This window comes from Gadus macrocephalus, chromosome 22 (genome assembly GCF_031168955.1).
Source record: "Gadus macrocephalus chromosome 22, ASM3116895v1".
Lineage (NCBI taxonomy): Eukaryota > Metazoa > Chordata > Actinopteri > Gadiformes > Gadidae > Gadus > Gadus macrocephalus.
The window spans coordinates 10,689,904-10,705,468 of record NC_082403.1 but is presented as its reverse complement, the minus strand read 5'-3'; the positions used below and the strand labels follow the sequence as shown (position 1 = coordinate 10,705,468).

Here is a 15,565-nt window from a genome sequence, read left to right as displayed (position 1 = left end):
TGCAGCTGGGCCACCTGCAGCACAGAGGAGCGGGCGGGGGGGGTGGAGGGGGGGGGGGGGGCACTGTGAGTGGAGGGACGGGGTGGGGACCTCTGGGTTTTGTGGATGTGGATGTTTGTTTTTTGTGGGAACAGCTTAATCCACCGCAGGCAGTGTGGAGATGTTCATATTTCTGTTCATTGTGTCAATAGAGCTTTTGTAGATACAGTGTCAAATGGGCAGCAGTTTAAAAGAAATGATCACAAAAATGTGGTTATTTGTTGAAATATGAAATGGTATCTATGTCCATTTAGGAACCTCCACCACCAACAAAACAAAGAAATCTCATTTCTATTAGCTCAGCCAATGACACTAACGGTTGCCCGCTTGCCCGGGGCAAGTAAAATATTTTTTTGGGCAAGTTGAGATTTCTTCTGGTTGCCCGAACGGGCAAGTGGATTTTGGGTGGATGTTAATATTAAGGCTATTTATTCAAATGTTTTTAGAAACTGCAGAACAACCTTTTGTTCCGCAAAATCACACAAAATAGAAGTATTTGCAATTGATAGTCTTCTCTTCTCTCGGAAAGCGAGTTAACAGACACGCATCGCTTTAGTGCGAATATAGCCCAGCCTTCTGTCACTCACTCGCAGTGCGGTCTCTGGCATTGATTCGCTAAAGGTTAGCCAATACAGTTAGCATCTCAAGTGCAGCGCCTCCGCGAACGGTTTAGGTAGAAGGAAAATGGAATAGTGATGGAGGAGTGCAGTTTGGAAGTACTTTGGATTGAGGCAAATTATCAAGGAAAGTCATATGCAAGAGCACGGTTTTGAGTTTCATAACTGTGCACATGCACAGCAATAGCGATCTTTTTCACGAAATTGGAAGTCCAATTTCAACTACCAATTTCAACTACCGTAACAGCGCCGCGCCAATCAACTGTGACTGGCTTGCTGCAGAGCGTGAGCGTCTTGGGAACACCCGGACAATATAATGGATATAATATCGACACATAAGAAAATCAATATTCGGTATTTGTTATGGATTTATTGTACAAATTCCCTGAAAAGATGCACGTTCCAGGATGAATTGAAAAGCTCCCGTAAGGGCTGAGATGGCAGAGGACAGCTGATTTGGAACGGAACAACAGCTGTTCGCTTTCACGGGGGAAAACTAAGGAACTTCAACCTACTTAGGCCTACTAATTAACGTTCAAAAGCTATTAAATCTTCAAAAAAAGATGCAGATACTGTCAAAATCGGTTCCAGGGAGTATATAGGGATTATTAATGTTGTTTTTGATTGTTTTTTTTTCTGAAACGAGTATTCGAATATTCGCTCGGAAAAACCAACGAGTATTCGAAGCCTGAAAAATGGCATTCGGGCCAGCCCTAATCAGGGACGCGGGAAGTCATTCCGAGGGGGGGGGGGGGGGTGCTGAGAGAGAGTCTATATAATGACGTCATAATAAATGCTGAGCAACATCCAATGTTGCTCAGCACACATTCAGGGCTCCGATAAACACTCTACTGGTGTGTAAAAAGAGTTCTGCCAACTAGCCACTGTTATTCACAAACATTAGCAAGTAAACAATGTGGAAATTAGATTCAACTCGGCTGATACTGTGCTGAATTTCACACATTAACAACATGCCGACAAGCTGTTGCGGTCCAGGATTATACACAGCGTTATAACAATGATTCAGGAGGTTATTTCTAAAGGTTTACAAAAGAAAGTGAACCGTCCGTCTCTGCTCTTTTTTTGCCAACCAGTTTACGTGCGGGATTCCAGAATCAAAACAATAACATTCAACGTGTCGATTAATATGGCAGGAACATTTTACACCAGTTTTAGAATGTTCACTACAACAGATCATCACCTTGGGGCGCTACTGCTGGAGAGTTGGAAATCTCTGTTCCAGCAGCAGCTTCACATCGACATCAGTCTGGGTTAGGTACCTTGTCAAGGACACCTCGACACTCAGCTAGGAGAAGCCGGGGATCGAACCAGCAACCTTCAGGTTAGCAGCCAACCCGCTCTACCGCCTGAGCTAATGCCGCCCCTAATGAACAGCAACATGCTTATGTAAAATCAGCATAGTACCATATTCAGCTATGGACAGTTCTGCGTTGTGCGTCATAGCGTACGTCAGCCTACACAGACAATGTTCTAAATAAAATGAAATGATAATATGATAAATATCATAAAAAGGGTGGATGTCAATAATTTAATGAAAAATCATGTTGTATGATAAAATTATACAAAAAAAGTATTGATTTGTTCAGAAAACATTCTCACTTGCAGTTACAGCCAGGGGCCGCCAGGGGGGGGGGGTGCTGCCACTAAGCACCGCCACTTCTTGCGTCCCTGGGTAACAATGTTGTTTTTTATGGTCGTCATGAAAAAAAACATAAGGGGTAACACTGTTGTATTTTATTGGTCGTCATGAAAAAAAACATAAGGGGTAACACTGTTGTATTTTATTGGTCTTCATGAAAAAAAACATAAGGGGTAACACTGTTTTTTATTGGTGTTCATGAAAAAAAACATAAGGGGTAACACTGCTGTTTTTTATTGGTCGTTATAAAAAAAAAACATAAGGGGTAACACTGTCGTTTTTTATTGGTCATCATGAAAAAAAGACGTAAGGGGTAACGCTGTTGTTGTTTTTTGGTCGTCATGAAAAAAAACATAAGGGGTAACACTGTTGTTTTTTATTGGTCGTTATAAAAAAAAAACAGAAGGGGTAACACTGTTGTTTTTTATTGGTCGTCATGAAAAAAAACATAAGGGGTAACACTGTTGTTTTTTATTGGTCGTCATGAAAGAAAACATAAGGGGTAACACTGTCGTTTTTTATTAGTCGTCATGAAAAAAAACATAAGGGGTAACACTGTCGTTTTTTATTGGTCGTTATAAAAAAAAACAAAAGGGGTAACAATGTTGTTTTTTATTGGTCTTCATGAAAAAAAACATGAGGGGTAACACTGTCGTTTTTTATTGGTCTTCACGAAAAAAAGACATAAGGGGTAACACTGTCGTTTTTTTCAAATGAAACATGAGGGGTAACACTGTCGTTTTTATCAAATGAAACACTGTCGTTTTTTATCGGTCGTCATGAAAAAAACATAAGGGGTAACACTGTCGTTTTTATCAAAAAAACCATAAGGGGTAACACTGTTGTTTTTTATAGGTCGTCATGAAAAAAAACATATGGGGTAACACTGTTGTTATTTATTGGTCGTCATGAAAAAAAACATAAGGGGTAACACTGTTGTTTTTTATTGGTCGTCATGAAAAAAAACATAAGGGGTAACACTGTCGTTTTTTATTGGTCATCATGAAAAAAAATATAAAGGGCAACACTGTTGTCTTTGACAAACAAAATATAAGGGGTATTGTCATATATAACCTCAGACATATTTATATTACAAATCTCAGTGGGAAATGGAGAGAGCTGTGAGCTAACCCCCTGGAGACCGGGGTTCAAGTCCGGTTGATGTCATCTGTCGGAAGACTCTTATCTCTATTTCATGTGAATTATAAAGTCAAGTATAACCTTTGTGAAGTGTTTATCCAGTGTCTCGATGGTGCATTGTTAAGTTTGGAGTTTAACACTCTATACAGCTCATGTTCGGAACCCAGCAAAAATGTCGAGAGTGGTGTCAGTGTTGTTATTTATTGGTCAACATGGAAAAAACATGAGGGTTAACTGTCGTTTTTTATCGGCCGTCATGAAATAAATATAAGGGGTAACACTGTCGATATTGATCAAATAAAACATAGGGGGTGACACTGTTGTTTTTCTTTGGTCATGAAAAAAACCACAAAGGGTAACACTGTCGTTTTTATCAAATGAAACATGAGGGGTAACACTGTCGTTTTTATCAAATGAAACACTGTCGTTTTTTATCGGTCGTCATGAAAAAAACATAAGGGGTAACACTGTCGATATTTATCAATTAAAACAAAGGGGGTAACACTGTCGTTTTTATCAAATGAAACATGAGGCGTGACACTGTCGTTTTTCTTTGGTCATCATGAAAAAAACCATAAGGGGTAACACTGTTGTTTTTTATAGGTCGTCATGAAAAAAAACATAAGGGGTAACACTGTTGTTTTTTATTGGTCGTCATGAAAAAAAACATAAGGGGTAACACTGTTGTTTTTTATTGGTCGTCATGAAAAAAAACATAAGGGGTAACACTGTTGTTTTTTATTGGTCGTCATGAAGAAAAACATAAGGGGTAACACTGTTGTTTTTTATTGGTCATCATGAAAAAAATATAAAGGGCAACACTGTTGTCTTTGACAAATAAAATATAAGGGATATTGTCATATATAACCTCAGACATATTTAAAATTTCAATCTCTGTGTGAAATGGAGAGAGCTGTGAGCTAAACCCCTGGAGACCGGGGTTCAAGTCTAGATGATGTCATCGGTTGGAAAACTCTTATCTCTATTTCATGTGAATTATAAAGTCAAGTATAACCTTTGTGAAGACTTTATCCAGTGTCTCGATGTTGCATTGTAACGTTCGGAGTTTAACACTCTATACAGCTCATGTTTGGATCCCCGCAAAAACGTCGACAGTGGTGCCACTGTTGTTATTTATTGGTCAACATGGAAAAAACATGAGGGTTAACTCTGTCGTTTTTTATAGGCTTTTATATGTTTTTTTTTTATAACGACCAATAAAAAACAACAGTGTTACCCCTTATGTTTTTTTTCATGAAGATCAATAAAAAACAACAGTGTTAACCCTTATGTTTTTTTTCATGACGACCAAAAAACAACAACAGCGTTACCCCTTACATCTTTTTTTCGTGAAGACCAATAAAAAACGACAGTGTTACCCCTTATGTTTTTTTTCATGACGACCAATAAAAAACAACAGTGTTACCCCCTATGTTTTTTTTTTATAACGACCAATAAAAAACGACAGTGTTACCCCTTGTGTTTTTTTTCAAGACGACCAATAAAAAACAACAGTGTTACCCCTTATGTTTTTTTTTTATAACGACCAATAAAAAACAACAGTGTTACCCCTTATGTTTTTTTCATGACGACCAAAGAAAAACAACAGTGGTACCCCTTATGTTTTTTTTCATGACGACCAAAGAAAAACGACAGTGTCACCCCTCATGTTTCATTTGATAAAAACGACAGTGTTAGCCCCTATGTTTTAATGGATAAATATATCGACAGTGTTACCCCTTATGTTTTTTTCATGACGACTGATAAAAAAGGACAGTGTTACCCCTCATGTTACATTTGATAAGAACGACAGTGTTACCCCTTATGTTTATTTCATGACAGCCGATAAAAAACGACAGTGTTACCCCTTATGTTTTTTTTCAGGACGACCAATAAAAAGCAACAGTGTTACCCCTTATGTTTTTTTTCAGGACGACCAATAAAAAACAACAGTGTTACCCCTTATATTTTTTTCATGACGACCAAAGAAAAACAACAGTGGTACCACTTATGGTTTTTTTCATGACGACCAAAGAAAAACGACAGTGTCACCCCTCATGTTTCATTTGATAAAAACGACAGTGTTAGCCCCTATGTTTATTTCATGACGGCCGATAAAAAACGACAAAGTTACCCCTCATGTTTTTTCCATGTTGACCAATAAATAACAACATTTCTACCCCTGTCAATGTTTTTGCGGGGATCCGAACCTGAGCTGTTTAGAGTGTTAACCTCCGAACTTATCAATGCACCATGCAGACACTGAAAAAATTCAACACAACGGTTATACTTGACTTTAAAATTCGCATGAAATAGAAATAAGAGTCTTCCAACAGAGGACATCAACCAGACTTGAACCCCGGTCTCCAGGGGGTTAGCTCACAGCTCTCTCCACTTCCCACCGAGATTGGAATATTAGATACGTCTGAGGTTATATATGACATTAGACAGGATAACATTACGTTTAAAATTTTCATGACGACCAAAGAAAAACAACAGTATTACCCCCTATGTTTTATTTGATAAATATCGACAGTGTTACCCCTTATGTTTATTTCATGACGGCCGATAAAAAACGACAAAGTTACCCCTCATGTTTTTTCCATGTTGACCAATAAATAACGACATTTCTACCCCTGTCAACGTTTTTGCGGGGATCCGAACCTGAGCTGTTTAGAGTGTTAACCTCCGAACTTATTAATGCACCATGCAGACACCGAAAAAATTCAACACAACGGTTATACTTGACTTTATAATTCGCATGAAATAGAAATAAGAGTCTTCCAACAGAGGACATCAACCAGACTTGAACCCCGGTCTCCAGGGGGTTAGCTCACAGCTCTCTCCACTTCCCACCGAGATTTATATTTTATTTACGTCAGAGGTTATATATGACAATAGACAGGATAACATTTCGTTTAAAATTGTCATGACGACCAAAGAAAAACAACAGTATTACCCCCTATGTTTTATTTGATAAATATCGACAGTGTTACCCCTTATGTTTATTTCATGACGGCCGATAAAAAACGACAAAGTTACCCCCCATGTTTTTTCCATGTTGACCAATAAATAACGACATTTCTACCCCTGTCAACGTTTTTGCGGGGATCCGAACCTGAGCTGTTTAGAGTGTTAACCTCCGAACTTATCAATGCACCATTCAGACACCGAAAAAATTCAACACAACGGTTATACTTGACTTTATAATTCGCATGAAATAGAAATAACAGTCTTCCAACAGAGGACATCAACCAGACTTGAACCCCGGTCTCCAGGGGGTTAGCTCACAGCTCTCTCCACTTCCCACCGAGATTTGTATTATAGATACGTCTGAGGTTATATATGACAATAGACATGATAACATTACGTTTAAAATTTTCATGACGACCAAAGAAAACCAACAGTATTACCCCATATGTTTTATTTGATAAATATCGACAGTGTTACCCCTTATGTTTATTTCATGACGGCCGATAAAAAACGACAAAGTTACCCCGCATGTTTTTTCCATGTTGACCAATAAATAACGACATTTCCACCCCTGTCAACGTTTTTGCGGGGATCCGAACCTGAGCTGTTTAGAGTGTTAACCTCCGAACTTATCAATGCACCATGCAGACACCGAAAAAATTCAACGCAACGGTTATACTTGACTTTATAATTCGCATTGAAATAGAAATAAGAGTCTTCCAACAGAGGACAACAACCAGACTTGAACCCCGGTCTCCAGGGGGTTAGCTCACAGCTCTCTCCACTTCCCACCGAGATTTGTATTTTAAATACGTCTGAGGTTATATATGACAATAAACGACAGTGGTACCACTCATGGTTTTTTTCATGACGACCAAAGAAAAACGATAGTGTCACCCCTCATGTTTCATTTGCATAAAACGACAGTGTTACCCCCTATGTTTTAATTGACAAATATCGACAGTGTTACCCCTTATGTTTTTTTCATGACGACCAAAGAAAAACAACAGTGGTACCACTTATGGTTTTTTTCATGATGACCAAAGAAAAACAGTGCCGTCATGAAAAAAAACAAAAGGGATAACACTGTTGTTTTTTATTGGTCTTCATGAAAAAAAACATAAGGGGTAACACAGTTGTTTTTTATTGGTCATCATAAAAAAAATAACATAAGGGGTAACACTGTTGTATTTTATTGGTCTTCATGAAAAAAAACATGAGGGGTAACACTGTTGTTTTTTATTGGTCGTCATGAAAAAGAACTTAAGGGGTAACACTGTCGTTTTTTATTGGTCTTCACGTAAAAAAGACATAAGGGGTAACGCTGTTGGTTTTTTTTGGTCGTCATGAAAAAAAACATAAGGGGTAACACTGTTCTTTTTTATTGGTCTTCATGAAAAAAAACATAAGGGGTAACACTGCTGTTTTTTATTGGTCGTTATAAAAAAAAAACATAAGGGGTAACACTGTTGTTTTTTATTGGTCGTCATGAAAAAAAACATAAGGGGTAACACTGTTGTTTTTTATTGGTCTTCATGAAAAAAAACATAAGGGGTAACACTGTTGTTTTTTATTGGTCATCATAAAAAAAATAACATAAGGGGTAACACTGTTGTTTTTTATTGGTTGTCATGAAAAAAAACATAAGGGGTAACACTGTTGTATTTTATTGGTCTTCATGAAAAAAAACATGAGGGGTAACACTGTTGTTTTTTATTGGTCGTCATGAAAAAAAACATAAGGGGTAACACTGTTGTTTTTTATTGGTCGTCATGAAAAAAAACATAAGGGGTAACACTGTCGTTTTTTATTGGTCTTCACGAAAAAAAAGACATAAGGGGTAACGCTGTTGTTTTTTTTTGGTCGTCATGAAAAAAGACATAAGGGGTAACGCTGTTGTTTTTTATTGGTCGTCATGAAAAAAAACATAAGGGGTAACACTGTTGTTTTTTATTGGTTGTCATGAAAAAAAACATAAGGGGTAACACTGTTGTATTTTATTGGTCTTCATGAAAAAAAACATGAGGGGTAACACTGTTGTTTTTTATTGGTCATCATGAAAAAAAACATAAGGGGTAACACCGTCGTTTTTTATTGGTCGTCATGAAAAATAACATAAGGGGTAACGCCGTCGTTTTTTATTGGTCTTCACGAAAAAAAGACATAAGGGGTAACGCTGTTGTTTTTTTTTGGTCGTCATGAAAAAAGACATAAGGGGTAACGCTGTTGTTTTTTATTGGTCGTCATGAAAAAAAACATAAGGGGTAACACTGTTGTTTTTTATTGGTTGTCATGAAAAAAAACATAAGGGGTAACACTGTTGTATTTTATTGGTCTTCATGAGAAAAAACATGAGGGGTAACACTGTTGTTTTTTATTGGTCATCATGAAAAAAAACATAAGGGGTAACACCGTCGTTTTTTATTGGTCTTCACGAAAAAAAGACATAAGGGGTAACGCTGTTGTTGTTTTTTGGTCGTCATGAAAAAAAACATAAGGGGTAAAACTGTTGTTTTTTATTGGTCGTCATGAAAAAAAACATAAGGGGTAACACTGTTGTATTTTATTGGTCTTCATGAAAAAAAACATGAGGGGTAACACTGTTGCTTTTTATTGGTCGTCATGAAAAAAAAACATAAGGGGTATCACTGTCGTTTTTTATTGGTCTTCACGAAAAAAAGACATAAGGGGTAACACTGCTGTTTTTTTTTGGTCCTCATGAAAAAAAACATAAGGGGTAACACTGTTGTTTTTTATAGGTCTTCATCAAAAAAAACATAAGGGGTAACACTGCTGTTTTTTATTGGTCGTCATGAAAAAAAACATAAGGGGTAACACTGTTGTTTTTTATTGGTCATCATAAAAAAAATAACATAAGGGCTAACACTGTTGTTTTTTATTGGTTGTCATGAAAATAAACATTAGGGGTAACACTGTTGTATTTTATTGGTCTTCATGAAAAAAAACATGAGGGGTAACACTGTTGTTTTTTATTGGTCGTCATGAAAAAAAACAGGAGGGGTAATGCTGCTATCCATTTTGATGGTAGGCTGGTACGAACGACCAGCTTCAGCGAGAACGTGACGTATTTCCCTTGCTCCAGCCTTCCAGTTTGCTATTTGTGTCCGACGAGTTTAAGAAGAAAACTATTTTGGAAAAAAGAAATAATCCAGTGTATAATGGTTGCCAGCCTTTACAGAAACATTAACATTGCAAGCCTTTTACATTGCAATCATATTTTGCCATTTTCGCCAATTTTTATTTCAACAAGTGCTGTCGTGTTTCTGTCGAGCCACCGGGGTAGTAGCGGGCTAGTCATCATGAGCAACATAGCCTCTTTGGCAAACCAGCTTGAAAACACAACTTTACATTGAATTTCACGCAAAGCAAGACCTTAAATTGGTGACCGGATTAAAGCAGCAATGAAATCAAGTGTGTAAGAGGATTTAAAATCGACATTACAACCCCCAACGTGGTACAAATACAAAGAAAATACAGCTCGATCCCCATTGACTATGGGCGCAGCCATCTTGTTTGCTAGTTGTACAGATCTGCTCGCTCTACTTTGAAAGCGACGAGATACTACGACCGAAAGGGGGCGTGCCTCAGTGAAATGCCGCAAGAAAGCTGGGAGATTGGCGACTTTACCACTTCGTACATCCAAATGGATAGCAGCATAACACTGTCGTTTTTTATTGGTCTTCACGAAAAAAAGACATAAGGGGTAACGCTGTTGTTTTTTTTTGGTCGTCATGAAAAAAAACATAAGGGGTAACACTGGAACCGTCACCTTATCGTGGTGGAGAGGTTTGCGTGTCCCTGTGAACCTGAGAGCTGTGTTGTCTGGAGCCTTGTGCTCCTGGTAGGGTCTCTCATGGCAGAGTGGTCTCAGGTGAGGGGCCAGACTAAGAATGGTTCATAAAACTCCAATGAATAACGAAAAAAGAGGAGATGTGACCCGGCCCGGAGGAAGCCCGGGGCCCCCGTCTGGAGCCAGGCCCAGACGGAGGGCTCGATGGCGAGCGCCTGGTGGCCGGGTTTGCCACGGAGCCCGGTCGGGCACAGCCCGAACAAACTACGTGGCACCCCCCCTCTCTTCATCCCATGGGCCCACCACCTGTGGGAAGACCCGTTGGTGTCGGGTGCGCAGCCACATGGGTGGCAGCGAAGGTCAGGGGTCTCGACGGACCAGACCCGGGCGGCAGAAGCTGGCTCTGGGGACGTGGAACGTCACCTCGCTGTGGGGAAAGGAACCGGAGCTTGTGAGGGAGGTGGAGCGCTATCAGTTAGATCTGGTGGGGCTTACCTCCACGCACAGTCTCAGCTCTGGTACCGTACTCCTGGATAAGGGTTGGACTCTATTCTTCTCCGGAGTTGCCAAGGGCGTGAGGCGCCGGGCGGGTGTGGGGATACTCATAAATCCCCGGCTGAGCGCCGCGGTGTTGGAGTTTACCCCGGTAGACGAGAGGGTCGCCTCCCTGCGCCTAAGGGTTGTAGGGGGGAAAACTCTGACTGTTGTTTGTGCGTATGCACCAAACAGCAGCTCAGAGTACTCAGTCTTCTTGGAGACCCTGAATGGAGTCCTGTATGGGGCTCCAGTAGGGGACTCCGTAGTTCTGCTGGGAGACTTCAACGCCCACGTGGGCAACGATGGAGACACCTGGAGAGGCGTGGTGGGGAGGAACGGCCTCCCTGATCTAAACCCGAGCGGTCGTTTGTTATTGGACTTCTGTGCTAGTCATGGATTATCCATAACAAACACCATGTTCGAACATAAGGGTGCTCATAAGTGTACCTGGTACCAGAGTACCCTAGGCCGAAGATCGATGATCGATTTCGTGATCGTGTCATCTGATCTGAGGCCGCAAGTTTTGGACACTCGGGTAAAGAGAGGGGCGGAACTGTCAACCGACCACCATCTGGTTGTGAGTTGGATCAGGGAATGGGGGAAATTTCCGGATAGACCTGGTAAGCCCAAACGAGTAGTGCGGGTGAACTGGGAACGTCTGGAGGAGGCCCCCGTCCTAGGTATCTTCAACTCACACCTCCGGCGGAGCTTTTCTGGCATTCCTGTGGAGGTTGGGGGCATTGAGCCGGAGTGGGCGGTGTTCAAAGCCTCCATTGCTGAAGCTGCGGTGGCTAGCTGTGGCCTCAGGGTCTTAGGCTCCTCAAGGGGCGGTAACCCTCGGACACCGTGGTGGACTACGGTGGTCAGGGAAGCCGTCCGACTGAAGAAGGAGGCCTTCCGGGATATGATATCCTGGAGGACTCCTGACTCGGTTGCAGGGTACCGACAGGCTCGAAGGGCTGCAGCGGCTGCCGTGTCGGAGGCTAAGCAGCGGGTGTGGGAGAAGTTCGGAGAGGCCATGGAGAAGGACTTTCGGTCGGCACCAAAGTGTTTCTGGAAGACTATCCGGCACCTCAGGAGGGGGAAACGGGGAACCATCCAAGCTGTGTACAGTAAGGATCGGACTCGGTTGACCTCAACTGAGGAGGTCGTCGGACGTTGGAAGGAACACTTTGAGGAACTCCTGAATCCGAATAACACGCCCTCTATGTTGGAGGCAGAGCTCGAGGTTGATGGTGTTTAGTCGTCAATTTCCCTGGTGGAGGTCACTGAGGTAGTCAAACATCTCCGCAGTGGCAAAGCCCCAGGGATTGATGAGATCCAGCCAGAAATGCTAAAGGCTCTGGGTGTTGAGGGGCTGTCATGGTTGACACGCCTATTCAACATCGCGTGGGAGTCGGGTACAGTGCCAAAGGAGTGGCAAACCGGGGTGGTGGTTCCCCTGTTCAAAAAGGGGGACCAGAGAGTGTGTGCCAATTACCGGGGTATCACACTTCTCAGCCTCCCTGGTAAAGTCTACTCCAAGGTGCTGGAAAGGAGGGTTCGGCCGATCGTCGAACCTCAGATTGAAGAGGAACAATGCGGTTTTCGCCCCGGACGTGGAACTACGGACCAGCTCTTCACTCTCGCAAGGATCCTGGAGGGGGCCTGGGAGTATGCCCATCCGGTCTACATGTGTTTTGTGGATCTGGAGAAGGCGTATGACCGGGTCCCCCGGGAGAAACTGTGGGAGGTGCTGCGGGAGTATGGGGTAAGGGGGTCTATCCTCAGGGCCATACAATCTTTGTACTCCCAAAGCGAGAGCTGTTCGTGTTCTCGGCAGCCAGTCAGTTTTCGTTCTCAGTGGGTGCTGGTCTCCGCCAGGGCTGCGCCTTGTCACCAATCCTGTTTGTGATATACATGGACAGGATATCGAGGCGTAGTCGTGGTGGGGAGGGGTTGCAGTTCGGTGGTCTGAGGATCTCGTCACTGCTTTTTGCAGATGATGTGGTCCTCATTGGATCATCGGCCTGTGACCTTCAGCACTCACTGGATCGGCTGGCGGCCGAGTGTGAATCGGCTGGGATGAGGATCAGCACCGCTAAATCTGAGGCCATGACTCTTAGCAGGAAACCGGTGGATTGCTTACTCCGGGTAGGAAATGAGTCCTTAGCCCAAGTGAAGGAGTTCAAGTACCTCAGGGTCTTGTTCGCGAGTGAGGGTACTATGGAGCGTGAGATTGGCCGGAGAATCGGAGCAGCGGGGGCGGTATTGCGTTCGCTTTACCGCACCGTTGTAACGAAAAGAGAGCTGAGCCGCAAGGCAAAGCTCTCGATCTACCGGTCGATCTTCGTTCCTATCCTCACCTATGGTCATGAGGGCTGGGTGATGACCGAAAGGACGAGATCGCGGGTACAAGCGGCCGAGATGAGTTTTCTCAGAAGGGTGGCTGGCGTCTCCCTTAGGGATAGGGTGAGAAGCTCAGCAATCCGTGAGGAACTCGGATTAGAGCCGCTGCTCCTTTACTTAGAAAGGAGTCAGCTGAGGTGGTTCGGGCATCTGGTAAGGATGCCCACTGGGCGCCTTCCTTGGGAGGTGTTTCAGGCACGTCCAGTGGGGAGGAGACCTCGGGGAAGACCCAGGACTAGGTGGAGAGATTATATGTTTTTTATTGGTCGTCATGAAAAAAAACATAAGGGGTAACACTGTCGTTTTTTATTGGTCGTCATGAAAAAAAACATAAGGGGTAACACTGTTGTTTTTTATTGGTCTTCATGAAAAAAAACATAAGGGGTAACACTGCTGTTTTTTATTGGTCGTTATAAAAAAAAAACATAAGGGGTAACACTGTTGTTTTTTATTGGTCGTCATGAAAAAAAACATAAGGGGTAACACTGTTGTTTTTTTATTGGTCTTCACGAAAAAAAGACATAAGGGGTAACACTGTTGTTTTTTATTGGCCGTCATGAAATAAACATAAGGGGTAACACTGTCGTTTTTATCAAATGAAACATGAGGGGTGACACTGTTGTTTTTTATTGGTCGTCATGAAAAAAAACATAAGGGGTAACACTGTTGTTTTTTATTGGTCGTCATGACAAAAAACATAAGGGGTAACACTGTTGTTTTTCCATTGGTCGTCATGAATAAAAACATAAGGGGTAACACTGTTGTTTTTTATTGGTCGTCATGAAAAAAAACATAAGGGATAACACCGTTGTCTTTGTCAAATAAAATATAAGTGGTAACATATTTGAAAAAAATAAATAAATTGTCCTTGTCAAATAAAATATTTTCATCAGTCATCATGGCAAAAAAACATAAGGGGTCGTTTTTATCAAATGAAACGTAAAGGGTAACACTGGCATCGTTTTTTATCTGTCGTCATGAAAAACTCATAAGGGGTAACACTGTCGAAATGTATCGAATAAAACATTGTTGGGGTAATTGTAATTAAACATTAAAACACCTGCGATTTATAGTCCAGTGCGGCTTATATATGTACACATAATTAAATTTATCTGCTGCGGCTTATACTCCGGTGCGCCTTATAGTGCGGAAAATACGGTATATATTACATGAAAGCTGAGCCTCCACTTATTCCAACAGTCCAAACCATATCATTCTGTACTTAAAATCGCAAATAACAACTTAAGAAGAAACGTCCCCTTTTCTTTTAACAACCAAAAATCAAGTATTACCTTTGTGATTTTTGTCCACAAAGTTGATTCTGATCGAATAAAACCACCATAAACAGTTTATCCAGTGTCTGGGCCAAATTTTGCAACTAAACATGGTGTTTTCAATCAATGAATAAGAGAAGGTTTCTTAGGAAATAGGTAAATTGCCTTCAATCAGAAAACATATTTTTCAGCACAATCTAGTGGCCATATATTTATTTGCGAGTGTTTGGCTTGTATTGGTGCATTCGATTATATTTGCCCTGAACTTTAAATAGAGGTGTCAAGTGTCAAAATTGTAAGATATCTACCTTTATTTGTGTCTCATAGTAAGACAGCGCTCCCAACTGATAACGACCAACTGATAATTATTTCAGGTGGAAATGTTATCTTCCACTTATGCTGTGTTCCATGGCTTTATTCACTTTAACCAAGTATTATCCCCATTGAATATTTCACTTGCACACCAATCTTTCTTTTGGCACAAATATGACATTATCGCCCTTGCAGTTGTGGAGATATACTCTATTTACTTTGGGTATGTTGTTTCCTGAAAAAAACTTTTCCCCTGATATCGAAAATGGTATAGAATATCGATATTTTTCCAGGTATAGTGTCGAAGTTAGAAAATCCAGTGTCGTGACTGACAACACTACTAGAAACACGATTGTGATTATTCAGTTAGAGCTACAAGAAACTTGAAATTTAAAAAATACATATCTTTGCTACTACCTCTGACATTTAGTTATGTACATTTGCATAAAATCATGCAGGTCTACATATATCTTGGCGATAGCTTTAATAGGTTGCAACGGTGGACTGAAATCACTTCATGGCACGATGTGACCGCTCGATAAATAAGTAAACAAAGAGAAGTTTGTTATTTTTTAAACACAACATGTGTGGAAGCTAACATTCAGCTTCAGTCTGAGCTAGGATGATTTTTCTGAGCCCCCCCAAAACCAGGCCGGGTGCCTGGCAAAAAGAGGCCCGTTCACGATTCTGATTATAATTTGGGCAAGTGAACATTACATTCGGGCAAGTTGAACCTGACCTTTACTTGCCCGATGGGCAAGTGGTTTTGAAACCTTAGTGTCAACCCTAGCTACTCTAAAACTCTGTTGTGTAG

The 15,565-nt window shown here is 41.3% G+C and overlaps 1 protein-coding gene and 1 long non-coding RNA gene across 6 annotated transcripts in view; one reads left to right on the top strand and one right to left on the bottom strand.

Annotated features, from left to right (window-relative positions):
• Positions 1-15,565, bottom strand: part of LOC132451159 (trafficking kinesin-binding protein 1-like) — a 29,755-nt gene that overhangs the window by 9,467 nt on the left and 4,723 nt on the right. For all 5 annotated transcript variants that reach the window (XM_060043492.1, XM_060043490.1, XM_060043489.1 and 2 more), the window contains one exon: positions 1-14. This exon is cut by the window's left edge and continues 87 nt beyond it. In XM_060043492.1, the coding sequence (XP_059899475.1) occupies positions 1-14 (14 nt within the window). The remainder of the gene's footprint in view (positions 15-15,565) is intronic.
• Positions 341-15,399, top strand: LOC132451166 (uncharacterized). Its single transcript, XR_009523984.1, has 2 exons — positions 341-660; positions 13,411-15,399. It is a non-coding gene; the product is annotated as an uncharacterized LOC132451166 (long non-coding RNA).